The sequence below is a fragment of the Neovison vison genome, chromosome 2, assembly GCF_020171115.1.
Source record: "Neovison vison isolate M4711 chromosome 2, ASM_NN_V1, whole genome shotgun sequence".
Classification (NCBI taxonomy): domain Eukaryota; kingdom Metazoa; phylum Chordata; class Mammalia; order Carnivora; family Mustelidae; genus Neogale; species Neogale vison.
The window spans coordinates 19,074,735-19,102,402 of NC_058092.1; the positions used below are offsets into that span (position 1 = coordinate 19,074,735).

The 27,668-nt window shown below is 53.0% G+C and overlaps 1 protein-coding gene across 3 annotated transcripts in view; it reads left to right on the forward strand.

The window, feature by feature from the left end:
- MAN1C1 (mannosidase alpha class 1C member 1) overlaps nt 1-24,325 on the forward strand; it is a 146,062-nt gene extending 121,737 nt beyond the window's left edge. Inside the window, exons 8-12 of one of the 3 annotated variants that reach the window (XM_044237479.1) lie at nt 3,824-3,939; nt 9,319-9,538; nt 12,540-12,712; nt 14,139-14,254; nt 24,049-24,325. In XM_044237479.1, coding sequence (XP_044093414.1) covers nt 3,824-3,939; nt 9,319-9,538; nt 12,540-12,712; nt 14,139-14,254; nt 24,049-24,085 — 662 coding nt within the window. In that variant the 3' untranslated portion in view covers nt 24,086-24,325. Of the gene's footprint in view, nt 1-3,823; nt 3,940-9,318; nt 9,539-12,539; nt 12,713-14,138; nt 14,255-14,805; nt 15,196-15,222; nt 16,010-24,048 lie in introns of those variants that run through there. The other 2 variants (XM_044237478.1, XM_044237477.1) reach the window with 2 other exon arrangements.
- Nucleotides 24,326-27,668: the final 3,343 nt, after the last annotated feature.

Sequence of the window (27,668 nt, forward strand, 5' to 3'; positions counted from 1 at the left end):
GGGACACCAGAGAGAAACTGCTGAGGCCTTATTCTTGCAACCCTGGGCCTCTGTAACTGCAGGTCCAGGAGGCCCAGAAAATGTGACCCAAGGACTTTTCCCCCGTGATGACCTCACCCCCAAGTGGCCTCCTGCAAGAACCACTTACAGAAATACAAGGTATTTTTAACCAAAACACACTGCCAAATCCAAAAGTGCAGGGAGAAAATGAAGGTTTGAATTACAGATTTAACTGTTACTGCTTTTAATTGCAAGGCCTGACTGGGTAAAGAGATAAACTACCCGACTGCCAGCCTTAGCTGCTCCGGGACAGCGCAGCAGAAGCCAACGCAGCAGAAGCCATCGGGAGGGAGAGGGGCGTGACCTCCCTGTATGAGCAGCTACCCTGGCAAATTCCAGGGAGCCTCCCCACCCCCACCCTGCTGAGAAGCAGAACTTTCTTTTCAGGCTGCACCAGGGGTCGCTGGGCTGAGCAAAGTCGGCCACCTATGGAAAATTGTTTCATATTAATAAAACATGAATCCGAGGCCTGCTAAAGGGCAGAGGGAAAGCTAGAGCCCTGCTCATCCAGGCACCTGCCTGCCTCCTCCCCGACCCCCAGCTCCGGCAACCAGGCTCATCTTAGGTTCTCTGTGGTTTCATTGGGATTTTTTGGTAATTGTGTGTTTTTCCAACGGACGAGAACATTCCCAACTTGCGTAGTGTGTTTACTTTCTTTCTTCTTCTTGAATCCTTGGTTAGCCCATTTGCAACCACAGGAGCTGCAGCTTGGGGAGGGAGAGTTGGGGCTGTGTCCTGGTCCCATGCCCCTGTTCCTTCTGCCCCCCGCTCCTGCTGGACACTGAGCTGCAGTGTAATGGGGGAGGCCAAGACCCTCCGGCCACTAGGACTCATGGCCAGGGTAAGTCCACTAGGCTCCTGCTGGTACGTGGCACAGACGAGACCCATCCTCGCAGAGTCACGTAGAGCTCAGAAGGCTGCCTGCCAGTCAGCGTGGCCCCTGGAGGGGCTTGTCTACCTGGTCCGCTGCCTGAATCCCCACTTTCCTTAGCAGGAGGGTGTGGCAACTCCACATTCTCCCCAGTGGGGTTAGCAGTGTGAGCTGCCCATCAGCCCCAGCCTGGCAGCCTCTCCCGGGTTCTTGGTACTTTCCTACCACCCAGTTCCCAGACTGTACGGTGACCACCTCTTGCTGCAAGTGTGATGACAGTATTGACATACACGGTCAGCAAGCAGCAGGGCCCAACTCTGCTCAGGCTCATGGACACCAGTTCACGCTCCTCTTGCATTTTATTGATCAAAAGGTGGAGGCCCAGAGAGGAAAATGGCTTGCCCTGAGCTAATGGCAGATCTGTGTCTTCTAATTCCCACTCTGCGCTCTCTATGTACCACACGGTGCTGGGGTAGGACACCGCAGGCACACACAAGCCAGAAAGCAGTGGGACCTCCAAATGAGAATCATTCACATATCCCGAAGAGGGTACCCTGTTGCAGACACCCGTAGAACTCCTGGGGGCTTGACTCCCCTCTCCTGCACACACCTGCCAGGTGGAGCCCTCAGCCACATCCTAGACACTCTGCAACCACATGATGAAGTCCCAACTCTTTGGCTTGGCATTCAAGGCCCTTCCCAGCACAGCTCAAACCTTCCTTCCTTTCTTTCCTTCGGGACTTACTGGGTATCCACGTGTGCCATACAGTCAGCGGGTGTAAAATGCAAATCATACTCGCGCCCTCCCCATAGAGAGCCCACAGCCTGGTGGAGGAGGCAGACACCAATATCACCGCTCTGGGAGCCGCCACGGGCAAGGCACACACCCAGCAATGGAAAGACTGGCTGCCACGGAGTGCTTCCCACGTGAGGCACCGTGGGGCCAGATTTGCGTGCGCCTTCTCTCACCTGTTCCTCATGGTCCCCCCCGTAGGGAAGGATGATGAGCGGGCTTATGAGAACACCGAGAAAGGCCTCTCTGCAGAGGGGATGTCTGAGCTGGGGTGTAGCAGTGACAAGGTGATAGCCATGCAAGGGGCGGCAGGAGTGTTCCTGGTAGAGGGGTCACCACAGGTGGGAGATGACTGGCGAGGCAGGGGGCTAGGAGTGTCTGGGTGGCAGAGAAAACAGTGACAGGTGGCAGGCCCAAAGGAGTATGGTGATGGCAGCCCCCCCCACCCCCTGCTGCTGGCCCGTGTGCCTCTTCTGTGGTCTGTGAGCTGTGGGGGGGTCCCCTCAGCAGAGACCGGCCTGGTTTGACTTGCAGCCTTCCCTAACCCCTGCCAGGCACATACCTCCTGCTCCAGCTGCGGACGCGGCATCTGCGCGCTGGGCCCGGCATGCTCCTGCCCCTTCCTCTGTGCTCTGTCCACCGTGTAAGCAATGGGGGGGTCAGGGATGTGCTGTGTTGCTGCGTATCTCTTCACACAGCAGGATCCAGCCCCCACAGAACCCCTCCTGCGCTTTCCCGAGGCTCAGGATCTCTCTGGTCTGTTCCAGTTTTTACAGGTCCTGAGCCCTTGCTGGGCCATGAGTTATTTACGGGGCGGGAAGGAGCTGGAAGGGCTGGTTTACTCTGGGTCTTCCTCTCTTCTGGTCCCCACCTGTCTTCACCGTCTGACTTTGGGTCCCACTCTCCTCACACTTGTCTTTTCTCTCTCTAGGCAGAGAAACAGCATGCGTTTGTGCTCTGATTAGCTGTAAAGTAGCAGAAAGCGAGAGCTCTGCCACCTTGGTGGCCTTAGAGGAGCCCTGCAGGCCTGCCCACAGTTGTCCCCTCCGGGAGAGGGGTTGGCCGTGCCCACCTTGCTGGGTTCTTGGGAGGTTGTTACAGATAGTACAGTAAGGCTCCAGGCCCATGTAGGCCCTGGAGGAATGACAGCTTTTGATGGATTCTCTGTTCCTTCTTCTCTTCCCCCCACCGACTTCCCCTCCCTTCTCTCTTCCTCCCCCCCTTTCTCCAGAGGAGCTGGAGATACCCTCGCCAGCGACCCCCCCCCCACTTTACTCTGCTCCCATTTTCCTTTCTCTCTCTGTCTCTCTGCTTAAGTGCATCTTAACAGGGAACTGAAGTTTGCTCTTTGTTATAGCTATTAAATGCCTTTATGTTTCCCTGTTATTAATTTTTAAGCATGTGCGTGAAGTGCTGTCCCTGTCTTGCTTCTCTGGTTAAGTGCTCCTGGTTGACCATCCTTCTCCACAGATGGCGCTGGGCGGAGTCACTCAGTCCTGCCCCATGGGGGCCACTCCAGGCAGATGCCCCCAGGGCAAAGACGGGCTCCTCAGACCCGATTCTCCCCAACCCCTGCTCCTTGGAAACTCCATTTCTCCTAGTCTGCGCAGCAGAAGCTTGGTTTCTCCAAGTGGCTCCATATTCTGACTCAATTAAGCCTCCTGTCCCTCCTTTCCATGGCCTTTTATGAACCTGCCCAGCATTAATTACCATGTTTGTCACCGGGTAATAAAAATCTCTGAACTCCCTGCCACCAGATTATCTTTTTAAAGAAATGCAACTCATTTACAGTTAATAACCAGAGGCCCTGCCGTCCTTGGCCTGCTAAAGGGACATGATTTATACACCTGGGTGAGCCGTGCGCTTGTGTGCCAGACAGCAGGGCTCAGGATGGTCCTGGGTTCCCCAAGTCCCGCCCCGGGGCTTCCTGTCTGTCCCTGCTCCCACAGGCGGATGGGGCTCAGAGGCTGCCCCACCCGCCTGTGGCCCCCAGGGGATGGTGTGGGGGGGTGCTCGCTGCCCGGGGGAATTCCCTCTGGGGGGCCGGCCCAGCAGCCTCAGCAGTTGGATGTAACGCATGGTCCTCTCTCTCCTCACAGACCACGTCTCGGTTGGAGGCCTCGGGGACAGTTTTTATGAATATTTGATCAAATCCTGGTTGATGTCAGCCAAGACAGATGTGGAGGCTAAAGATATGTACTATGAAGCCTTGGAGGTAAGACAGGCGCCTGCTCCTTCGTGGGCAGCTGGCCATTCACCCTAGCTCTGGCCCTGACCCCTGAGTGCCAGGGCCTCACCCACCCCTCCCCCATAGCGAGCTGGCCAGAAGAACAAGATCTTCTCCCTCCCGGCCATGTGCTTTGCACACCCAGCTGTGACTACTCAGCTGCCTTGAAATTAGGGCCACGTTAGCATCCTCATTTTATAGACACAAAACCCACGCTCGAGGCAGTAAAGCCGTTGGTCCAAGAACTTACAGGGAGCGGCAGTCAGTCTGATTCAGAAATCATGGTGTCTGGCCTTCCATGAATGTGTTAGAGCCCAGAACACAGCCAGACATTAGCCTGGGAGCCCCCAAATGAGGCTGCCAAAGCAAGACCCTCAGCCATTTCCCTGCAGAGCCAGAGGGACTGTAATTAGCCTATGTAAGCAGGGCAGGGCCTCCTCCAGTAGATCGTCCAACTCTGCTTCTTCTCTTTATGGGGATGGAAAACAAGGCCCAGAGAGGGGAAGGCACTTGCTCAAAGCCACACAGTACAGAGCTGGCAGAGCTGAAGCTAAAGTCTTCTAAGTCATCTTCTAAGTCATTCCCAGTATCCCTCCAACTGTCTCTCCCCACAACTGTTGTGTCTACAGGGTGTGAACTGAACAAGGCGTGGTAGGCTGAGATGAGTCTCTCCAAAGAGAGGGAGAATTAGGATAGAAGAGGAAGGTGGTTAGCCTGAGCTATTGGAAAGGGGGTTACGGAATCCCATTAACCCATCAGTAGGTACTTCAGAGCCCAACTAAGGAAAAGACACTGGGTAGGCTCCAGGCCTCTGTTTCCCTACAAAGTAAGTTGAGCAACTTGGTTCTACTCTGCCACCACCTTGGCCTGAGGTGTCATGTCCCCTAAACTAGTCTTCTTGATCCCCTCCCCTTTGAAGTCCATTCTCCTTCCACAAAGCAGCCAGAAGAACTAGAGATCCATGTCCCTACCTCACTGGCTCCCCTTTTGCATTTGGAAGAAGCTAGACTCCTCACCTTTGCCCACATGATCTAGACCTACCAATCACCTTGAACTCTTTCCCCCTTTACTCTCAGCTCTGGTCCCCCTCCTTCCTCAGACACACCAGACTTATTCCCACTTCAGAGCTTTTGTATCTCCTGTCCTCTCTACCTGGAATAGCATTCAAATGGCTGGGCCCCATTTATTGGTCAAGTCAAATGCCCCTGGAAACTGGCCTTTCACAGCCTCTCTCTGTCACATACACCAGACTTAGGCTCTTCTTCACCTTCATCAACATCGGAAATTACTCCGGGCACATGTTTGCTTACTCATCGTCTGTCTTCCCCAAGTAGAATGTGAGCTATCTAGGAGCAAGGATCTCATCTAGTTACTCACCGTGTCTGCATCACTCCTACAATAATACCTGCACATAGGAAGTGTACAATAACCATGTGAGCAAATGAACACATGATTGCTGAAGGGATGCATGGATGGATGGATGGATGGGTACGTGGAAGAATGGAGGGGTGGTTAGATGGATGGATGGGTGGATGGTTGGGTGGATGGTTGGGTGGATGGATGAGTGGGTGGATGGATGGGCAGGAGGAAGGGTAGATGGGTGGATGGATGGATGGGTGGGTTGGTAGAGGAGAGATGGATGGGTAGGTGGATAGGCAGGTGGAAAGATGGGTACGTGGGTGGATATGGTGGATGGAAGGGCATGAGCAGTTACATAGATGGATGAATGAGCTCTATCCTCTGGCTGCATGAATCTGGCCAGGAATGGTAGTGCTTAAAGGAAACCCATTGAAACAAGCCTCCACACCCATGGACTTTTTAAACTGTAGGCTTGGTGATGAGTTTTCCCCACCCAGCTCCCCAGCACCAAGACCTTGGTCATGAAGCGGCTGCTGAGGCTCCAGTCCCATCTCCGTCTGCATCTCAGCCCCAGCTTAAGCTTCAACTAAGCTCAGACCACAGCCAGTGTCTGCTGTCAGGGGATCAGTGTTCAGCCTGCGCAGAGTGTGCTGCTGGCAAAGGCCTGTCTGCGCTTTCCACCATTCCTTGCAGGGTAAACATGAAGTTAGCAAGCAGCCTGGTTCCCTGCCCTCAGGGCACACAGTGGTTGAGGCTTCAAGGGAAGAAATGGCCATGAATTATTTAAGCAAACTGGGAGTTTTATGGAAAGCACTTGATTAAAGAGGAGAGAACCTTGGCTTTGCTCCCCTTGTTTGATATCCCCAGTGAATAGCCTGGAGTATCTCTGACCCTGGGTAAAGACTGGGCCTCTGGCAAGTTTGGGACTTTGAAGAATATTCTAGACCTTGTCCACACATTAAAAATCACTGGGGAAGCTGTAAAATCTCATTGTTCAGGCTGCACCCTGACAAGGCTACATCAGAATGTCTGGGCCCTGGCCCAGGAAACAGCCTGGAAAGCTGCCCTGAGGTGGGGTGAGACCACTGTCCAGCTGGGGTGAGTTGGGGATGATTCAGACAGGCCAACAGGGCACACCCCTGAGGGTCACAGGAGGAAGATCAACAAGAACAGGGAGAGCATCTGTCTCGGTGGCCTCCTCCAGGCAGGTGCCATGACTACCTTGTCTTATTTTAGTTAGCCCCATCTTACAGATGAGAAACTGAGGTCCCACGGCAACCAGTGTCAAAGCCAGGGTGCAAACAAAGATCGGACTGACTCCAGATCCAGTGCTCCTGCCAACCACAAAGGAGCCTGGCTTGCCTGAAATTCCTCTGCAGAGTGAGGCCAATGGGGTCCCCACCAGGAGGCAAAGGAAGGCAGAGTCTTTGAATAACCTCACAGCCATCCCAGGAATTATTCCCTTGTTACAGATTAGGAGAGGGAGTCTTCAAAAAAGGGAAATCATTTGCCCAGAGTCACCCAACCCTCACATTGCAGAGCTGGCATCCAAACCCAGGTCTGTCTTCCCCCTCAGCTCCGCTGGTCTCTTGGATGATTTAAGCCTAACTGGTCAGTTGCCAGCCTGCGGTGTCTTGTGTTTTGTTTAGAGTTTTAGAAAGCCTTGGTGTGTTTTTTTGTTTGTTTGTTTGTTTTATTTTATTTTTTTCATCTTTATACCTATCTGCTTGTCTCAGTTGTGTCCTCACAATGAGACTGGCCTGTCATTTCCTCTTTACCATGATTACTTAGTTTGGGGTGAACCCCAAGTGGAAGTAACCCATGAGATCCAGTCTTGAAGGGACAGTCTCTGTGCCACCAGGGGAGGCTTCACGGGGTCTCTCCGAGATGTCTGTGTTTTCCCCCAAGCGTCCACAACGGGTGGCTGGACCAGATTTCTGCACCCTGGACTAGCCTGCTACCCCTCCTCCCCACCCGTGTGGACCACGTTCTGCCGGAGAGCAGACCCAGCCCTAGAGTGGGCGGCTCCGCAGGCCCCTTCACTCCTCCATCCCCCATGGCACAGGTGGTCTGCCACGCACATCATCAGAGCTTCCCCACCTGCTACTCAGTGAAGGTCCTAGAGCCAGCCCACCGTGCGGGACCTTGCAGGAGGGGAAAAGGAACAGATCCAGGAGCAAATGTTGTTTGAGGACTTACTGTATGCCTGCTCCGGGCTGGAGAGTGGGGGTGGGGGTGGCTTCTGCCGTCAGGCAGCACTCAGAGTCCTGGGAGAGAGACAGGTTTGCCACAGAACATACACGGAGGGATGCACAAGGTGGGGAGAGCACCCCGTGGAAAGGGAACCGGAGGCAAGCACCGTGGCAGTGGCCTGGATGGGTGGCGCATGCGCAAAGGCAAGCTGGGGCCGTGGAGTAGAGGAGGAGCATGTTTCTTTCAAAATGCTGACCACAAATCGTAATTCCCGTGTGTGTGTGATTTTGTTGGGAATCTCCTAACAGGCGAACTCCCCGAGTCAGGGTCCAGGCTGTGTGTTTTCAGGGGCTTCATCCCCTGCCCTGAGCCTCTGCTCATGGAAAACTCAGTGGGAGGAGAGGGATGTGACTGCGAAGAGGCTGGGGCATGGGAGGGACTGGAGAGGAACTGTCCGAGCCAGCAGGTGCTGAGGACGCCGTGTGAGCAAGTATGCTGAGCTCTGAACGCACAGTGCATTTGATCCTCACAACCTTGTGAGGTGGTTTACGTCCTGTCCCCCTTTCATACATTTACTTGGCAGTCAAGGCCCAGAGGGCCCACAGAACCCGCCAATGTCACACAGCTTGGAACTAACAGAGGTAGGATTTGAACCTGAGGAATCTGCTCCTGGGAGCCATGTCTGTGGCATCAGGTTAAACTAGTCCATTATTTACAGAGAGCAGAGACCCCTGGAAAATAGATTGGAAGGGGCAGGGATGCAGGAAGAGGCCTGGCCTCCAGAGGACTCCAGAGGCCCGGCCTGGACCCAGAGCCACAGGCAGTGCCATCACCTCTGTCTCCAGGCTCCCAGGGACTAACAGCAGGGAATGGGGGGGCACCCTGGCCTGACACCACATTCCCCCAACTTCCTTAGAGTCTTTACCAGCCGTATCATCTCCTGTGGAAGTTGGGGATAGGGGCCCTCAAAGCCCCTGGCTACCAGAAGGAGCAGCCATCAGGTAGTAGAAAATGCCCAGTTTGGGCATCTGGGGGCCCTTGTCCTGGCATGGCTGGGTGACCCGGGATGAGCCACTTATCCTTTTGTCTGTATAGGGCATGACAGCCGTGTGCCAGGGTTGTCGAGGGCATCAAATGAGAAGGTGTATGGTAAGGGCCTGTAGAGAGCAGCTCTTAACTTTCCCTGGGTCCTTTCCGAAAACCAGATAAAATATAGGGACCCTCTTCCCAGGGAAATGCCCATACACGAGAGTGTCACATACAATTTGACTGGCCTCTGGATCCCCTGGAGCCTGTCCACAGGCCAGCTGGGCTCCAGGTTAATATTCCCTAACAGAGGACATCGTGGAGGATGGATAAAAATTTTTAAAGATTTTTAAAAAAATATTTATACATAGAAGATATAAAAGCTTAAATAAGAGGGGCACCTGACTGGCTTAGTTGGTAGAGAATGTAACTCTTGATCTCAGGGTTGTGAGTTTGAGCCCCACACTGGGTGTAGAAATTATTTAAAAATAAAATATTTGTTTAAAAAAGTCTAAATAAGAGACTCAGTCCGGGGAGCTGCCTTGTGTCCAAGACCCCAGCAGGCACCAGGCCTCAGCCAGGCGAGTGGCAGAACCTCCTACGGCCCCATCAGGGACCACCGCCAGCCGCCAGCCAAGGTCAAGGACCTCCTTTGCCTGGGATGGAGGGCTCAGCAGAGCTGCATTCACTGCTGTCTGCAAAATGTTCATTTTTCCGTCCTCTCCCCCTCCCTTCTCTGTTCCCCCTCCTACGCCTCTCCCCCCTGTCCGACTCCCACCTTGCTCCCAGGCAATAGAGACCTACTTGGTGAATGTCTCTCCTGGGGGGCTGACCTACATTGCTGAGTGGCGAGGGGGGATTCTGGACCACAAGATGGGGCACCTGGCCTGTTTCTCTGGGGGCATGATCGCCCTCGGCGCTGAGGATGCCAAGGAAGAAAAGAGGGCCCACTACCGAGAGCTCGCAGCCCAGATCACCAAGACGTGCCACGAATCGTACGCCCGCTCAGGTAACCCTGCAAGGGGAAGGGGCAGAGGAGAGACTGAGGCTAGACACCAGGAAGAACTAGAAAAACCAGCAGAGCGGCAGTGAGTGAAGGGAACACACGGTCTTAGGGCAGTCTTGCCTTGGAAGTTATGGAGAATTTGTATAAGGGGTGTGCTGTCAATGCACTAAGACTATACCCTGAGTGAAAAGGAAAATAAGGGTGATGTATCAAGCACCTGTGCCCAGTGTTGTTCAGCATTTGACCTGCATCATTGCTGAACCTCACAACACAGATAAACTGAGGCCCAGAGAGAACTTGGCCTAGGTCCGTTGTAAGGGGCACAGAGTGAAGGGTCCTCCAGCTTCCTGAGCGTAGCAGATCCCTTCTCCCTGGGCCCTTACCCCTGAGTGTACCTCTACCCTTCCTCCCCGGCACCCCTCCATTTTGGGGGTTTACCACCTCAAGCACCACCCTGTGTATCACCCTCTTTGAATCAAGATCACCAGAAGGCTTGAGAGCCTCTTGACCTTCCCCACCTAACACTCATTGCAGAATTGTCAAATACTAGAGTCAGAAGGCACATTAGAGAACATGAGCCTTGTCTTACATGTGGGGAAACCGAGTCATTCCAGAGCAGGGAAGTGACTTCGCCAAAGTCACACAGTGCACAAGTAGCTTCTGATGTCATCTGATGCCCAGCTTCTTCTTGTGTGCTGCCTCTGCAGACAGTGCCCCTCAGAAAAAGCCCTCCCCCGGGGTCCCCAAGAGGTGCCCACTGCTCTGGGTGTAATCGCAGTCTTGGTTGGAGGAGAGGACCTAAGATTTGCCATAAACCTGGCTCAGGTGCCACTCTGCCACTCACCAGTGGCCTCCATTTTCTCATCTGTTCAACGGGAACAATAACACAAATCTCCCGGGATGAGATACAGGGTCCCATAGAAGGCACATCGCCGGCTGCCTTCAGCCCCAGCATGGAAGGCGTGTTTTAGCTTGAAAGGGGTCTGCGACCCTCCAGTGGAATGTAGATCTCCTGGAGCTGGTTACACGAAGCCCGCAATTCACAAGGGGATTCTTCCAATGGGTCTGCAGTTCCCTTCAAAGACCCAGAACTGTAAACAAAAAGGCAATCTCAGGAATAATAAAAAGCTCACAATTTGTCTGGGACAATCAACCCAGACCATAAAAGACATCCACGTAAGAGAGCATGCTGTTCCAGCCAGCCTGCCCATCCACAAACAGCCACGGCAGGCGCTTGTGCCCCGACCCCGTCCGCAGCTTGGGCGAAATAGCTCTTTGCTAGCGGCCAGGAGCAGCAGCAAGCATCCAAGAACTCGACGAGGCCATGGTCCGGCTAATGGCACAGCCCTTCTGTGAAGCCCTCCATGGAAGAGTAGGATGTCCTGCGAGGCTCCGGTCATCTAAGAACAACCTGGGGCTTCTCGGGGTCCTGACCTGATGGGAAGAAGGAAGGCACATTTAGGACCAGAGCCCGGCACTTGACCGACTCAGGGTGTGCAGGTCCTGAAGGGAGGAGAAGCTGACCCCTCTTGCCTAAACTCAGGGCCTAGAGTCTCAGACCCAGGAGGGAAAGAACAAGAGCACAGTCCAGGGAAAGGGCATCAGACAGATCCGTGTCACATCCCAGCTCAGTCACAGCTCGCTATGTTACCTTGGACAAATTACTTAGCCTCTCTGATCTTCAGTTTCCCTATGCCTGAGAGAGAGACCCTAATATCTACCTTAGAAAAAACAAAAGAAGAAAAAAACAAAAACAAAAAACATTTGTTAAGGATCGAAATAATGCACCTAAAGCACCCAGCACAGCCCTTGAAATCAGTGGTGGCTGTGGTGGTTATAATTATGGCCTTCCAGCAAATAGGCACCAAATTGTCCAAAAACAAACCAGTGACCAAAAAAACCCACAAAAAACTGAGGGGTGCCTGCATGGCTCAGTGGGTTGGTCCTGGGATTGGCCCCACATTATGGCCCCACATTATTGGGCTCCCAGCTCAGCAGGGAGCCTGCTTCCCCCTTTGCCCCTCCCCCAGCTCAGCTCATTGTCTTTCTCTCTTTCTCTCCCTACCCCTTCCTCTGCCTCTCTTTCCCATACGTGGTTTCTGTCTCAAATAAATAAATAATCTTAAACAAAACAAAACAAAAAAACCCCAAAACCCAAAACATCTCAGACCTCTTTAAGCCCTCTTTTCTAGCTGCTGCTGCCTGAGTATGTGCCTTCTGGGCAGTTCTTCCCCGGTCTGAGCTTAGCAGTGTCCCAGCCTGTCAGCTCTGGAAGGCTCCTTCTGGGAGGTGGGAAAAGCATTTCCCTGAAAAAGGGGTCTTTCTCTGTGGAGAAGCAGCACCGCAGATCAGCATGTTAAAGAACCTGCTAGGGGCACCTGGGTGGCTCACTGGGTTAAAGCCTCTGCCTTCGGCTCAGGTCATGATCCCAGGGTCCTGGGATCGAGCCCCGAATCGGGCTCTCCGCTCATCGGGGAGCCTGCTTCCTCCTCTCTCTCTCTGCCTGCCTCTCTACTTCTGATCTCTGTCTGTCAAATAAATAAATAAAATCTTAAAAAAAAAAACAAAAAACCTGCTAAATCCCGCAGACTTAGCAGGAAACTGTTTCACTTCTGTTTCACTTCATTGACCCCCTGTTCCCCAAACGTCCTTAAACCTGAGATCCTTTCCTGGCTGGTTAACATCTTGCAGAGTTTAGGTCTCAAAACACAAGTTGGGGAACATCTCCCAAACCTTTCTCTCCCCAGATTACTGGATAGTTCATTTGGACTCTCAGATTCTAAAACTACACAATGTTTGAGGCCTCAAGGGTCTTGCTTTGGCCTGCCTAGGCCAAGAGGGAAGCTGGGCATTGCCAGGCTCGGCAGTGCAGGCAAGGGCTCGGCCTGGGCCAGTCAACCTGCCCGCGCTTCCAGGCCACTGAGAGTGCTCCTGGGGCAGCTGGGTCCTGAAAAGCAGGAGCTGGGAGATCTGACCCAGGTCCTCTGCTTGGTCCTCTCCGCAGATACCAAACTGGGGCCCGAGGCCTTCTGGTTTAACTCGGGCAGGGAGGCCGTGGCCACGCAGCTGAGCGAGAGCTACTACATCCTGCGGCCCGAGGTGGTGGAGAGCTACATGTACCTGTGGCGACAGACCCACGACCCCATCTACAGGGAGTGGGGCTGGGAGGTGGTGCTGGTGAGTGTGCTGGGCGGGAGGGTGGGGGGCCGACTGCGTGACAGGTGCCCCGGGAATTCAGGCAGGGTCTAAAACCCCCGAGCTCAGGCAGGATCCAAAACCTCCCGAGCTCAGGCACAGAGAGGAAGGTCACACCAGGCTGACATCTGGCTCAGGTTCTGAGTGCAAAGGGTCAAGGTGTAGGTGCAGAGCCAAGAGTCCCCGGCTGGATGAAAGTGGGCTGGGAAGTTATGGAGAGGGTTCTGGGCACCCACAGCCTTTGGGGCCCAGGCTTCAGAGCCAGCAAACTTTGAGGGCTAAAGGCAAGGCGGGAGCCAGAGGGACACAGTCACTACCCTCTGACCTTGAAGCCTGAGATGGTTTCAGATTTCTCCTCTCAAACAGGAATTGGCTGCCACGCTGACAGATCACCTCCCTCCTCTGCCCAAAGCCAGCTGTGCCCTGGGCGGCCCCCACCTATCTCTGGGCTCTGTTCCCCACTATTAGCTCACTTGTCCCCAACCACCCAGCAGGGAACGGGTGTCAAAGGCAAGTATGGAAAGTCCAGAAAGATGGGTCTTGAGGGATGCTAAGTCTTCTCTGTCCAGCCCCTTCCCAACTTTCCCTAGGGCCCCCTGCTCTCAGAGGCATAGACTGTCCTGGGGAGAGACACACCCAGGACATTATACTTGGGGAGGGCTGAGGTTTACCTCTGTGGTTCAGAATCCCCCTGCTTCCCCAAAGGCCCCATTCTCGACCAGTGAAAACCAAGTAAGTGTTCTGTGCTCCTGGGACCTCAGTGTGTAAAAATGGCATTTATATACAAGAGCAGACAGCCGGGGGCCTCCCACCTCTGGACCAGGGACCGAATCTCCACAGGGAATCCGTGGGGTGTGCTAAGTCCAGTCCCCAAGTCCCAGCCTTCCGCTGCCTTCCTCTGTCCACCGCTGTGGGTGAGTCTGTCGGCTCAGCCTGGTTCCCTTCAGGGCCAAAAGAATGTCCTCTGAGTTCACTTTTTTTTTTTTAAGATTTCATTCATGCATCCGACAGAGAGAGATCACAAGTAGGCAGAGAGGCAGGCAGAAAGAGAGGAGGAAGCAGGCTCCCTGACAAGCAGAGAGCCCGATGCGGGGCTCGATTCCAGGACCCCGAGATCATAACCTGAGCCGAAGGCAGAGGCTTTCTCCCGCTGAGCCACCCAGGCGCCCTGTGTCCTCTGAGTTCAGACTAGGAGAAGAGCTCAAGCCGGCAGCCAGCTGGGACTAAGCTCTCAGCCCCGTGGCAGGGCGGCTGAGCCCTCGAACAATAATTTGGCTTTCTGCTTCCACAAATGCCAGGGGTCCCCAGCAGAGTGGTCCGGGGCCTGCCTGTTCACGACCTGGGCAGGCACGAATCTTGCGGGGGGCCTCTCCTCTCCCTGCACCAAAGCTGCCTCTCTTTTCTTCAGGCCTTGGAGAAATACTGTCGGACGGAAGCTGGTTTCTCCGGGATCCAAGACGTGTACAGCAGTGTCCCCAACCATGACAACAAGCAGCAGACTTTCTTTCTAGCGGAGACACTAAAGTGAGTTGGGGTTTGGCTGGTGGTCTTTCCAGAGGGAAACTGGGACTTTCTTAGGGATGGAGGGAGGAGGAGGGCAAGGCCTGGGGTCAGCAGTCCCTCCCTTCACCAACAAGTTCTGCCATCACAGGGGGGGGGGGCCATGGCTAGGGGGCCTGGGGTCCCCAGGATGCCCCTCAGGCCAGGTGGGTTTCTCCCCTCAGAAAGAGACCAGACAGCACCCCAACTCCAAGTACGAGTGGTGTGCTAAGTTAGTTTCTGTAACCTGTCTCCTTGGATCCCTCGGATCTCTGAAACCATGTCCTCTTCTGTAAAATGGGAGGAATGATAGCATCAGTGGTCACTGATGTTGACCTTCCCTCTAAAGCTTTGCTCCTGCGCTGTTCCCTCACTTTCTGGGGGTGGAAGTCAGCCACCCCATTTCCTTGCTCTTCCCCAAACCTTGTGCTTTACCCTTTGCAATGGATTGGAATAGTCCATTCCTTTGGCTTGGGGAGTTGGAGTTCTGGAGTCACAACTCCCTATTCATTTTAGTGTCCTAACATCTGCTTTAGTCTAGAGTCTCCTGGGGGGCACATCAGGGAGCAGCCTAAGAGTTTGGACTGGAGCAGTACTCAGGCCACCATGAAAAGAAAGAAGAATCTAAGCCATAAGGGGACCTGGCCGGCCTCTCCTCCAGGGGGCGCAAGTACCTGAGTGAAGGCAGATGGGTACAACATAACAGAGGAAAGCCAAGGGCAGAGCCAGAGTTAAACCAGGTCTGACTGCCCCAGATCTCAGTGCTCTCCTCAGCATCCACAGTGCCTTCCCTGGGACCAGTGCTGCGGGTAGACCCTGGATCTCAAACCTCCCTGCACCCTTAGCCACAGGCCAGTGTTGCGGAAGCCTCTGAGACTAGCTGCCAGTGGTCCCCTGTTCCCCAGTGCCCTCACCAGCTTTGTCTTGCTTCCCTCTTTGCCCCGGGGGCACAGGTATCTCTATCTTCTGTTCTCTGAAGATGACATGCTCTCCCTGGAAGACTGGGTGTTCAACACAGAGGCCCACCCCCTCCCCGTGAATCACTCGGACAGCTCCAGCAGGGCTGGGGGCCGACTCTGACCCGTCTCCCTGCCACACCCAGGGCCCCGGAGGGATGCCTTGCCTTTTCAGGATTTGGGACTGTTCTCAAAGGGATTGGGAACATAGGCCCCATTCCTGGAAGACCCAGGGCAGATGTGTCAGACAAGAAACTTCTTTTCCTCTGTGAGGAGACAGGACTTGGAGACGCAGTGATGTCCCCCCAGGCCCAGACTTTCCTTTCTACGGAGAATTTCTATGAAACCCACTCACTTGCCATTATAAGGCCCAGTGAATGGAGGTTTGCATATTGTCCCCATGCCTTTGATTCACTTCCTCTCATTTGGGGAGGGGTTTTTTTGTTTGTTTGTTTATTTTGCTTGATTTTGCCTTTTCTCTGCAGTTGTGTTTTATCACAAATTACAAATATAGTTTCAGAATCATGGGCTTTCCAAAGCAGCAGCATCTTGAGAAACTAAACCTTAAAGTGTTTGCACATAGACCTTGACCCCATTTTCTAGATCTTAAATGCCTTCTGCCCAACATTTACTATACGTTCAACTACACGGCATTTACCTTATAATTTGAGGGGGCGTTCCCTTTTTATTTGGGCCTCAATGTTAGCGAATCACTAGTGCTATTTTCATTATTGTAATGGGAAAATCTGTAAACTTACAATAAAAGAGTTTATTGAATAAGAAATACAACTGGGTTCATTGCACACCAGTGACTCCTGGGAAAACCACAGCAATGTTATCACCCAGAAAAATAATCAACCAGCAGTTGATCTGACATACAATTTAGACACGACTCCAACTTCTATTGCCTTCCCTTAAATTTGTCTTAAAAATTCAGGAAGGTTGAAGCCCATCCTTTAAATGGAGTTGGATGTTTATACTTAAGGCTTGGAAGAGGCCCAGAGAGGGCCAGCAGCTTGCCTGAGGTCATCAGCTGGTAGAGGCGGGGGGAGCCCTGTCCCTACAGTGTGTTCAGGACCCCTGTCGTGTGTCCATCGGTTCTCATTCAGGAGACACGTGGTGAGTGCCCGTAGGAGACCAGACACCGGGCTAGCTGCTAGGGACACAGCCGGGAGTGAAACAGTTGTAAGCCCTGGCCTCAGGGAGCATACAGCCAAGGAGGGGAAAGATGGCCTGTAAAGTAGATGGACAGATAAGCATCATGACTGTGAGTCACGTGAACTGCTACAGAGGAGATGTGGGGCCGAGGCGCCTGTGGCCAGGGATCATCTTAGGGCAGCAAGGAGATCCTCTCTGAGCAGCTAACTTTCAAGCCGAGACCTGGAAGATAAGAACAAGCAGCAGGAAGAGTATCCCACAAACCCCCTCTCCCCAGTGACATTACCTGCTCCCCCCTCCCACCCAGAGGTCCAACACCTTGAGGCCATGTACAGAACAAGGAGTTGAGGCAGGTTGTCCCACAGCTGACCACACAGGGGCATTCTGAACCCTCCCCCATGCTCAGCTGCTTCGTTTTGGCCATTATAAACTTGAGTAGCCCCTGGGGTATTGGAGCCCTAGGCCAAGTGACCTGGCTTTATGTCCACACAGTGGGACCCTGGATAGGTCACCTCACCGCTCAGCCCATTCTTCCATCAAACAGAGGGAGGAACCTCCCACATTCCAAGGTTACTGTGAGAATAAGTGGGACCCACTGGCGCCCTGGCCATATGGGAAGGGCTTCTTCCTTGTTCTGGAGATGCAGATGCTTCCAGAATCTTCTTAAGTAGTCAGAATTATGGGGGAGCCATCCCCATGACAGGAAACTTGGTGTTTGGTGAGTAAGTCCCTGCCTGAACCCAGGAAGTCACTTCACTTTTGACAGGCTCTGGAGACCTGCCTGTGTTTATTAAAACAAATAAACAAACAAACACACACACACAAAAAAACAAAAGTAAAACAGAAAAACCCACTGTACAAGCATTGTCGAAAAGGTGAGGAATATCTTTATGCTAAGCAGAAAGAAAACCATCCACCATTCTACCCTCCAGAATGAATATACCTGTTATATTTTCTTCTAAATCTTTTTCTATGAATGTACAGAATATATTTTGCAACATGGCACCATACTGTGCATACTGTTCTACTGTAATCTGCTTTTGCTCTCAACTATATATTGTGAAGATCTTTCCATGTCAACAAATACACCTTTATCACTGTTCCTGGCTGTGGAATATTCCATCGTGTTCTGTATCATGCGTTCTGGATCTAAGCCTCTATTTCTGGGCATTTGGGTTTGTGACAGTTGGGGCTCTCAGTTACAAATAATAGAAAACAACTCTGTCTAACTTACGCCAAAAAAGGGGGGAGGGAGGTGGGAGGGAGAGAGGGAAGGGAGGAAGGAAGGAAGGGGGAAAAAAAAGAAAAAGAGAACATATTGAAATGCTTTGCGGTGACTCATGGGATCTCAGGAGAGTGAACAGTCCAACCACAAGAAAGACTAGGAAGAGGACGTGGCCAGGAATCCAAGCAGCAAGAACCAAGGGGGCAGTCTCCCCAGTACCCCCCATCAGGACAGGTGAATTCAAACAATTCCAGATCCTACTGCGGCCCTTCAAAGAAGCGGGCTTCCCATTGGCCCAGCGTGAGTCACGTGCTCCCAGCTGGCAGCCGGTGGGGCATCCTGAATGAGAGACCCACTGGGACCCCATGCAATGCCCCAAGGGCTGTTCCCAGGAGCAGAAAAGGAAGTTTGCTGCCGAGATAATGAAGCCACGCACTTCATTTTGCCTTTTGTGAAGGCAAAACAGCAGGACTCTTTGCAGGTTCTGCTTTGATTGTTTTCAGTATTTTAAGGAGAGTTATGAAAACATCCTTGACCATTCCTCCCTCGCCTCTGGTTCTGCGCCTCAGAATCCGCTCCTGGAATGTCTCACCATTGCAAAGCTCCTCGGCAGTTCCCCAAGGCCCCCGGGCTTCCCCGCTGGGCCCATATTGCTGTATGTTACCTGCCCTCCCACCCCGTCACCAGCCTTCTGTCTTCTGCGTTATCCCTGGGGGCAAGTTGTAAAAATGAATATTTTAAAATTCATCCTCCAGGAGGGCCTTGCAGGTGGAGAAATACCATCCTTTCGGCAACTTAACTCCATTCCAGGGATAAAAATAAGTAAGGCCCAAGGTAGGCTGAGCAGAGAGAGAAATTAAGGGATGAGTCATCTTCATGGAAGGAGGAGCCATGGAATCGGAATCCCGGTTCTGGAACCAGTGCTGGCGGTGGACCCTTCTTCCCCCGCCAAGGGTCAGCGTGCTGCCATTCTCTTTCGGAGTCTCGTCGGAGGGAACCACCTTTTGCACCTGTTTTCTTCATGGAGGGGCGGGAGGCTGGTTCCTGCCAGAAAGCTTGATCAGCAGCTGGTTCCCAGCACTGAGGCCGGGGAGCGCTGCACTCCTGAGAAGCTGGACAGAGCCCTTCTCCAGATGCTTCCTTTTAATCCCCTGTGTTTGTGAAGAGGTTTTGTGCATCACGTTGTGTCCTTGGCATTTGGCAAAGTTCAAATACGAGTGCACTGGGAAGAATAGCAAAAGCAGAAAATCTGGTTTAAAGGCAGCATCCTTGAGACCCATGATGTGAATCTCACCTCGGCCTCCTTTGCTTTGGGGAGGGGACTTCTTCAAGGTTCGCCAATGTGCTGGAGACAGGGAAGGGCCAGCTCCTCCCAGGTCCCCCATGGGGGCTCTGCTCCTTGATTATGTGGCACACAGACACTCAGCCCTCTGTGACTAAAGCTCAATCACACGCTAATGGGGGTGCTAATGCTATTTTTTAGTATCTAAAAATATGTTTGGTTCCCTATATTTGGAACAATACTTTGATCCTGCTTCTCCTGTCTCTTAAGACAGAGCTTCTCAAACTTGAACGTGCACCTGAATCACCTGGGGATCTTGTTAAAATGCAGATTCATATTCAGCAGGTCAGGCACGGAGCCCAAGCTCCTGAGTTTCTAACAAGCTCCCAGGAGATGCGGATACTGCCGGGCCTCAGACCACACTGAGTAGCGAGGCCTCTGCTAATGCCTGCTCCTTTGGTTTCTGCTCATCTGCTCTCATGGAGGGGCCCCTGCGTGGTGCAGTGGGTTAATCTTCCAACTCTGGTTTTCAGCTCAGGTCCTGATCTCAGAGTCATGAGATCAAGCCCGGTGTCAGGTTCGGGCTCAGCAAGGAGTCTGGGATCCTCTCCCTCTGCCCCTCCTGCTCGTGCTCTCCATCTCAAATAAATAAATAAATCTTTTAAAAAAATTATTTGCAGGGCACCTGGGTGGCTCAGTTGGTTTAGCGGCTGCCTTCGGCTCAGGTCATGATTCCAGGGTCTTGTGATCGACATCGAGCCCCCACATCGGGCTCTCAGCAGAGAGCCTGCTTCTCTCTCCACTCTGCCTGCTGCTCTGCTTACTTGTGCTCTCTCTCTCTATCTCTCTGTCAAATAAATAAATAAAATCTTAAAAAAAAATTATTTGCATCCATGGAGTCGTAACCTCCCCCAAGTTGAGGGGCTCAGGTGTTGGAATGGCATCTGCCTTGGTGGCAGAGGAAGCTATCACCTCCATCGGCGGCTCCCCGCGGCCTCCAGCATAGTCTGGATGAGACAGGAGCTGGCTTGCTGGTGGCTTAGGAGAACTTTCTGTGGTGATGGAAATACTCTATCTCTGTGCTGTCTAATAGGACGGCCCCAGGTGGATATTGAACACTTAAAATGTGGCAAGTACGACTGAGGAACTAAATTTAAAATTTTATTTCATTTTAATTAAATTTAAATAGCCATAGGTGGTCACTGGGTGCCATCGTGGACAGTTCAGTCCTAGGATCTAGAAAACCAGTCCTCTGCTCACTGAATCCTTGTCCCATTGGACCCTCTACCACCTGCATCATTACAAAACTAATCTTAGCACAAAATATATTGTTTGGGGAGGTGAGGGTTCCCTTGGACGTACCTGGTTAAACTCATTCCAGTGTCTGTTTTCAACAACAGCCTCTGGTTTTTGTTTTGTTTTGTTCTCACCCACTGTATGTCTGCAAATCTGCGTGCATGAGGTCAAGCTGAAAATCAGAAAGGCAGGACAGGAGAGGGTGAGCACGGACTGACTGAAACCATGGACCTGCCCTTTCCCTGGGCTGTGTGACCTTGGGCAAGCCCCTTCACCTCTCTGAGCCTCTGCCTGTCGCTGTGGAAAGGGAGGGAGATTTCGAGGGTTAATTGAGTTCCCCAGTGTAGTAACTCAGTACATATAGTAATGATTGTTACTGCTATTATGTGAACGCTCTCTGTAAACTAGAAAACACTGCTGTCAAAAATCCTTCTTTTTAAACAAAATGCTCTGAAACTTGGAGGAAACTGCATCAACCAGGCCCAGGAGACAATCCATAATCTCAAAGCAATAAATCTGAACATTTTCTGCTTTTCACATTGAGCAAGCATTTTGCCGTTAGCCCTGAATCTATGAAATTGGGAAACTGGGGTAAAGATCCAAGGACTTCCAGGGGCTGGCCTGGTTGGTGGGGGGCGGGGGGAGGCTGTCAGGGAGACAGGGGGAGGGGGGCTGCTGCTCAGGCAGAGGGGGAGGGCTTAAAGAAGATGCTGGGAGCTTGCCCAGAATCTAGCAGAGGCTCTCCTCTTGCAGGGGAAGGGATGGTGGGTTGGTGGGGTGGTGGGGGAGGTCCTGTTTATCTTTCCTCTTCAGGATGTACCTGATGAATCCTTCCTACAGCTTTGGCAGGAAGACACGACAGGCAGAGATTTACAGAGCAGGAAACTGAGGCCTAGAGAGACCTGCTTAGGTCTCTCTAACAGCCATTCCTGACCTCTGGGCAGATGCCCACAGTGGTCCCCCGGCCACACTCCTCCTCTCCCCTCCCCACATAAATGACCCCAGATCCAGAGTGGCCCTCATTCTCCTCCGGACATTTGCTCATGACGGTTTAGTTTTTAGACATACTGTTCCAGCCCAGTAATTAACAACACCCCCCTCTGCTCTCAAAAGTGTACCGATTTGGACAAAAATTATGAGCTCTCCCTGGTATGAATGTAAAAAATGATAACTGAGATCTCTCTCCCAGAAGCCTTCAGTGTTTCAGAGAATGGTAAAACCCAACCCAGAAAAGCATGCAAATAGCCCAGAGATTCTTTCCTTTTAGAAACCAATCTAGAGTTGCCCATGTTCTCACATACCTCTGTCCATGTCCATCCCTGTGCCTATTGCCTGGACTGTCCTCTGCGCCACCCCCCAACCCCCAGGTATGCCTACTAACCTCCTCTTCATTCCTCAAGGCTGCCTCTATATCACCTCCTCCAGGAAGCCTTCCCTGACCTCTCTCTACCTTTCCCTTGAGACAGGCACGTGCACACACATGCACGCCCACTCCTCAACTTCCCTCTCCCAAGGCTTTGGATTTATCAGCCAACCTTGCAGTCATCAGGGGTGTGGCTGTCTCCCCGCGGGGAGACACCCAGACCCTCCTGCCCTGACGCTCAGGAGCTGCTCACCACCAGTCACTCTTCCTTGGGAGTTCCCCTGACAACTGAGGCAGGGGTTTCTGCTTTGGCCCACAGAACGATCCAGCACTGGCCCATTGTTTGATCCGTGGTTGAGTATGGAAGCTGGGTCCAAGGCACCGGTAGCAACAGGAGCTTGTTAGAAATGCAAGTTTTCAGGCTGAACCCCAGACCTTCACAGGTTACGGGGCTCCTTGCCCAGGCCACCGTTCCAGAACCTTCCAGGCTCTGTAATTCCACAGGTGGCCTTTAACCTTCTCTGCCGGGCAGTGGGCAAGGGGCTGCAGGTGCAGCTTCCACAAGACAGACAAGGTCTCCGCCCCCGTGCGGCTTCCAGACCAGGGGCAGGGTGGGGCCGGCGTGCAGGCCGAGCTCGGTGCTTGGGAGGCCACCAGCAGGGGACGTAAGAGAGTGACAGGGGGACAGTGGTGATGGGGAGCGGACAGTGTGACACACCATTCCAGGCAGCGGGAACAGCGAGTGCAAAGGCTCAGAGGTAGGAAGTACAGGGAGGGCGGTGGTGAACGCAGGGTGCTGTCCCTTGGGCCGGAGCAGCTCGGGTGGACCCACCTCCATCCTGCAGGGCCTTGAGGCAGGCCCAGGGCAGAGTCTGACTTTAATCTGAGCAGCAGGAAGCCAGGAAGAGGCTAAAGCAGGGCCATGAGATGACCTACTTCGCATTTTTGAAAGTTTCCTCTGACTTCTGAGGGGTGAGGCCTCGGATTCATCTTACCCTTACATCTGTCTCGGGTTCTGAAGCAGAAGCTTCTGAGACTGGCTCCCCGCCCCGCCCCACCCCCCTGGCCCCAGGAATACCCGAGAAACAAGGGTCTCCTGCCCTGTGTCTCCATGATGCTCTGGACTCTTCCCATCCGGAGGGGGACCGGAGCCCCTCCCTTGACCTTTGTTCCTGCAGCTTCCACTCCCCTCTGTGGCCTCACTCCTGTCAAGCAGGTCGGGCTGCGCTTTTGATAACTGAAGCTGCTTCCTCAGATGGCACGTCTCGTCAGCCAGCCTGTGCGGAGCCAAGACTGTTTTCTGGCTCTGGGGCCTTCTCTTTTCTCTTCAGAATCTTCTGGATCTGTGGCGGGTATGACGCCAGTGAGTTCTGGGTCTCAAACTTAGTTTTCTGTCCACCTTCACCCCTCCCCCATGGGCCGTTCCAACCAGGAGATGGCTTTCCATGGAGGGTCCCGCACAGGCCTCGATCTCCCTGTGTCCCCTGGTTGTACCCCACCCTGTGCTGGGTCACCTTTCCAGCCTCACATGTTCTCCCAGCATGAGGCTCCCCACCTACAATCACCACGTGGCCTTGGCACCTTTCCTGTCGCAAGCCCGCCTGATCACCAGCCAAGGGGGCCACCCCGACTGCCATCACCCACCGTGGCTTTAGGGCCCTCCCAGTCGGACCTGTTGCTGCTCCCTAAGGAAGACATCTCACCCGCTCTCTGACCTACTGCCTCTTCCACTGGGGAATCTCTCTGGGATCTCTCCCAGAACAGACAGACTGTTGGAGAACAAACAGATCCAACCTTCTAATCCCCTCTCTGCAGAGGTCAGGAGCGATCCGCCTCCTCCTCTCTCTTTCAGCTTTGTCTCCACATCCTTGATCTTTCTCTTAAGGACACCGGACACCCTTCCTCCCTCCAGCCCAATCACTGTGTCTTCCTTCACGTAGCTTTTTATTTTTCCATGGCTCTCGTCTTTTAAATTAGTCCCATTTTTTTCCTTGAGCCATTAAATGAAACTTTTTAAAAACGATTATATTTATTTATCCATTTGAGAGAGAGAGAAAGAGCGAGTGTGCCCAAGTGCAAGTAGGGGGGTGGGGCCGATGGGGACAGGGAGGGACAAACAGACTCCTTGCTGTCCTTGCTGAGTGGAGCCCGATGAGGGCTCGATCCCATGACCCTGAAATCATGACCTGAGCCAAAATCCAGTGGTTGCTCTACCGACTGAGCCACCCAGGTGCTCCCGAATGAAATTTTTTTCAAAAGAACTTTTTTGGGGAGCACCTGGGTGGCTCAGTCGGTTGAGCCTCTGACTCCTGGTTTCAGCTCAGGTCATGATCTCAGGGTCATGGGATTGAGCCCCATATTGGCTTCCACACTTAGCATGGAGTCTGGGACTCTCTCCACCTCTCTCTCTCTGCTCTGCCCCCCTGTTCCCTCTCTCTCAAATAAATAAATAAACCTTTAAAAAAATAAAAATAAAAGAACTTCTTATTTCTTAAATAGGTTCCACGCCCAACATGGAACCCAGCGCAGGGCTTGAACTCACAACCCTGAGCTCAAGACCTGACTGAGATCGAGTCGGATGCTTAACCAGCTGAACCACCCAGGCGCCCCTTAAAAGAACATTTTGACTAAGGTATAGTGGAGACACAGTCACATGTGCAAAAGTCACAGAACTTAAGTATACAGCTCCGGGAATGTTCACCTGTGTACACATTCACGCAGCCTCCCCCGCATCAAGTTAGAGAACATTCCCAGCATGCGGAGAGCTCCCTCCTGCTGTCTGCCAATACCCACCACCCTGGGAGCGAACCCTGTGCCGAGCTCTCCCACCTCGGACTGATTTCAGGCACACGGCATTTGAATTCCCTTTTAGTCTTCAGATTATGGACATTCCACTGAGTTTTCAGTCTCAAATTTATAAGAGACAACTTGTAACAACTTACGTCCTATATACTCAGGGTTCTAATGCTTTTTTGTCTGGTCATCATAAAGCTCTTTTCTACCCCTTTGCCGGTGAGATGTACGAGTAAGCACCTCAAGGGACCCTGAGACGAGTCCTTCCCATGGTAGGGGGCCAGCTCCTCCCAGCTTGCCCAGAACTCTGAGCAGCCCCCAGACTCTCGGCATCCCCTCCATCCTGGGCAAACCGTGAGCAGGACCATCCCAACCCCTGTTCAACCTTGGCCCCAGCCATAGTTCAGAGTAGACATGAGGAGCAGAGTTCGAGGCTGTTGACCCAGCACCGTTCTCCTGGGCCTGACCTAACCCTTTGAAGGCCCCCAAATGTCCCACTCATTCTTTGTAGCTTGCATGAATCTTGCCTGTCTTTGTATTTGAGAGCTTGGCCTCCAGTCCTGAAGGAGCGACAGGATGGGAGGAAGCGTGTTTTAATAAGGAGGAAAAATTCTTCTGGATTTGTTATTCCCTGCTCAGCACTCCAAAATGCCCCCCGCCCCGGCCCACCCAGGAAAACTCAGCTAGGACTCCCTCCAGCCCAGTGATGCTCAACCCAGACCATGCATCAGAGCTGCCAGGCGGCCAGGTGATTCTAGTAGCAAGCAGGCGACACAGCCCTGTGCCCATGGGGCTGACAATAAAGCTGTCCTCATGGGCAGAGTCCTGGGGCCCTTGCCTGACCCCAGGAAGTAGGTCTCCCTGCCTGGACAGGACAAGAGCCTAGCCAAAGGCAGTCGTGACTCCCATAATTCATCTCTTTTCTGGCTAATCACGGCATCAGCCTTGTGCCTGTGAATCCAGCCGAAGCCACTCAGCACGTAGAGGCAAGGCCACATCTGTGGCCACGTACCAGCTGCTGAGGCCACGCAGACCAAGGGCCTCTTCTCTCTCCTTCGATGATCTCATCGACTCCCGTGGCTTTAGTGTCATTTATAGGCTGGTGACTCGCTCACAGCTGCAGACTCCTGCACATGCCCCCTCCCCCGACACTGCGGCAGCTCAGGGTCATGTCCACACGGCAGCCTGGCCCTCGCAGGCTTTCCTACCTCTGGAAGGAAGGCGCCACTGTGTACCTGACACGGGCTGCACGACCCGCCCCACCCGGGGCCCAATGTCTTCGGGCTGAGACTGAACCAGCCTCCCCAACTCCCTCTGTCTACCCCTGCTCCCCTCGGTCCGTTCTCTACTCGGAAACCAGAAAAGTCTTAAAAACAAAAAAACAAAAAACCTCAGCTTTATCGGGACATAATGTTTGTGTCATAAAGCTCACCCACTAAAAGTGTGCAATTCGTGTTTTTGGAATGTACTCACAGATTTGTACAACCATCACCATAATGTCCTTTTAAAAACATTTATACCCCAGAAAGAAGCCTGTGCCCATTAACAACCTCTCCCTACCCCCATTCCAGAGCCAGGCAACCGTGAATCTACTTTCTGGCTCTGGACTGGCCTTACTCTTGACCTGCCACTCTCATGGAACCCTACAGTAGGTGTGCGGTCTCTGTGTGCGGCTTCTTTGCTCCAGTGTGATGTCCCCGACGCTTGTCCATGTCGTCGTAGGTCACAGGGCCTCGTTCTACCTTATTGCCCCGAAACCTCCACCATGTGGATCGGCCACATTCTGTTCATCCACTCGTTGGTGGAGATTGGGGGGTATCTCTCCTTTTTGGCTATTGGAACGTTTTGTTTGAAGACACATCAGATAACTACACCGGAATTAAAATAAAAGCTTAATTTAAAAAAGTAATAAAAATAAAAACAAAGGACACATCCCTACCCTGTTTAAAAGCCTCCCATAGTTTCCACCGTATCCACTGGCAGCTTGTTGCGTGGCCTGCAACGTCCTTGGGACCCCGGCCCCCGCTCTCCCGCCAACCCTTCCGGTTCCTCCACACAGCCCGCCCTGCCTTCCTCATGTTTCCTGAACACACGGAGTTTGTTTCCTCTTCAGGACCTCTGTGCTGGCCCCTGGGCCTGGGAGGCCCTCCCTTCTGCTCTCCGGGAGCTGGCCTCTTCTTTCCTTTTCATCCCAGCGGCTGTGGACATGCTACATCCTCGGGAAGCTGCCTGACCCTCCCCGTCTCACCCCTTCACAGTCACCATTATCCGAAATCATCTCTCTTCCTGCTAGAATATTCAGCTCCAAAAGAGGAAGTACCTCGTCTGTCTTCACACTGTGTGCCAGGACCCTAGACTAGTTCCGGGCACACAGTAGGACCTGAGCTTGCTGGGAGACTCCCGTGGTCCAGGCAGCTAAAGCCTCCTCTTTCCCAAGTGACATTTTGCTCCCAAATGCTGGTCCTGTGATTGGGCAGCAACAGGTCAGGGGTTGGGGTCCGGGAAAAAAAAAAAACCCTCTACCTATCCAGGTTCCTAGAGCTGGAGAAAAAGCACAAAACCCAGCAGCAGGTGGCTTTCCTCCTCCTGGAACCCTAGGTCATTATCCTCCTAGAGCTGGAGTCGAAAACCCTAATTTGCGGGGCACCTGAGTGGCTCAGGTCATGATCTCAGGATCCTGGGATTGAGCCCCGCATCGGGCTCTCTGCTTGGCAGGGAGCCTACTTTCCTCCCTCTCTCTGCCTGCCTCTCTGCCTACTTGTGATCTCTGTCAGTCAAATAAATAAATAAAATCTTAAAAAAAGAAAAAAGAAAAAAAGAAACCTTAATTTGCTCTTCTCCCCGGAGAGCAGCAGGGGCCCCTTCCCAGCAAGTCTGGCCCAGTGAAACAGCAAGAGGAAGAGAAGATGCTACTGGAGGGCAGGCAGGGGTGTGTGTGCACGTGTGTGTGTGTGTGTGCGTGTGAGTGAGAGAGAGAGAGAGAACAGGCGAGGGTGCGAGGCAGTGCCCCCGGCCCTGCCTTGTCTTCCAGCAGGTGGATGGAGCGCCCGGGGTGTCTGCCCCAGTGGCCGCTGTGGACACAATAGGGAGGGGAAGGACCCACCTCCGTAGCTGGAAGGGCACCTCTGTGGCTAGATGTCCTGCTTTCCAGATGACTCTGTTGTCTTGAGGATAAAGTCCAAGCTTTCCACCAGTTGCCCGGAGCCCCAGCTTGTCTCTCTTGCCCCCTCTCCCTTCACATACCCTTGTGGCCCCCTGCTCAAATCCTCATCATGCCAGAGACGTGCCATTGATGTTCACGCCGCCAGGCCTTTGCCTCTGCTCTT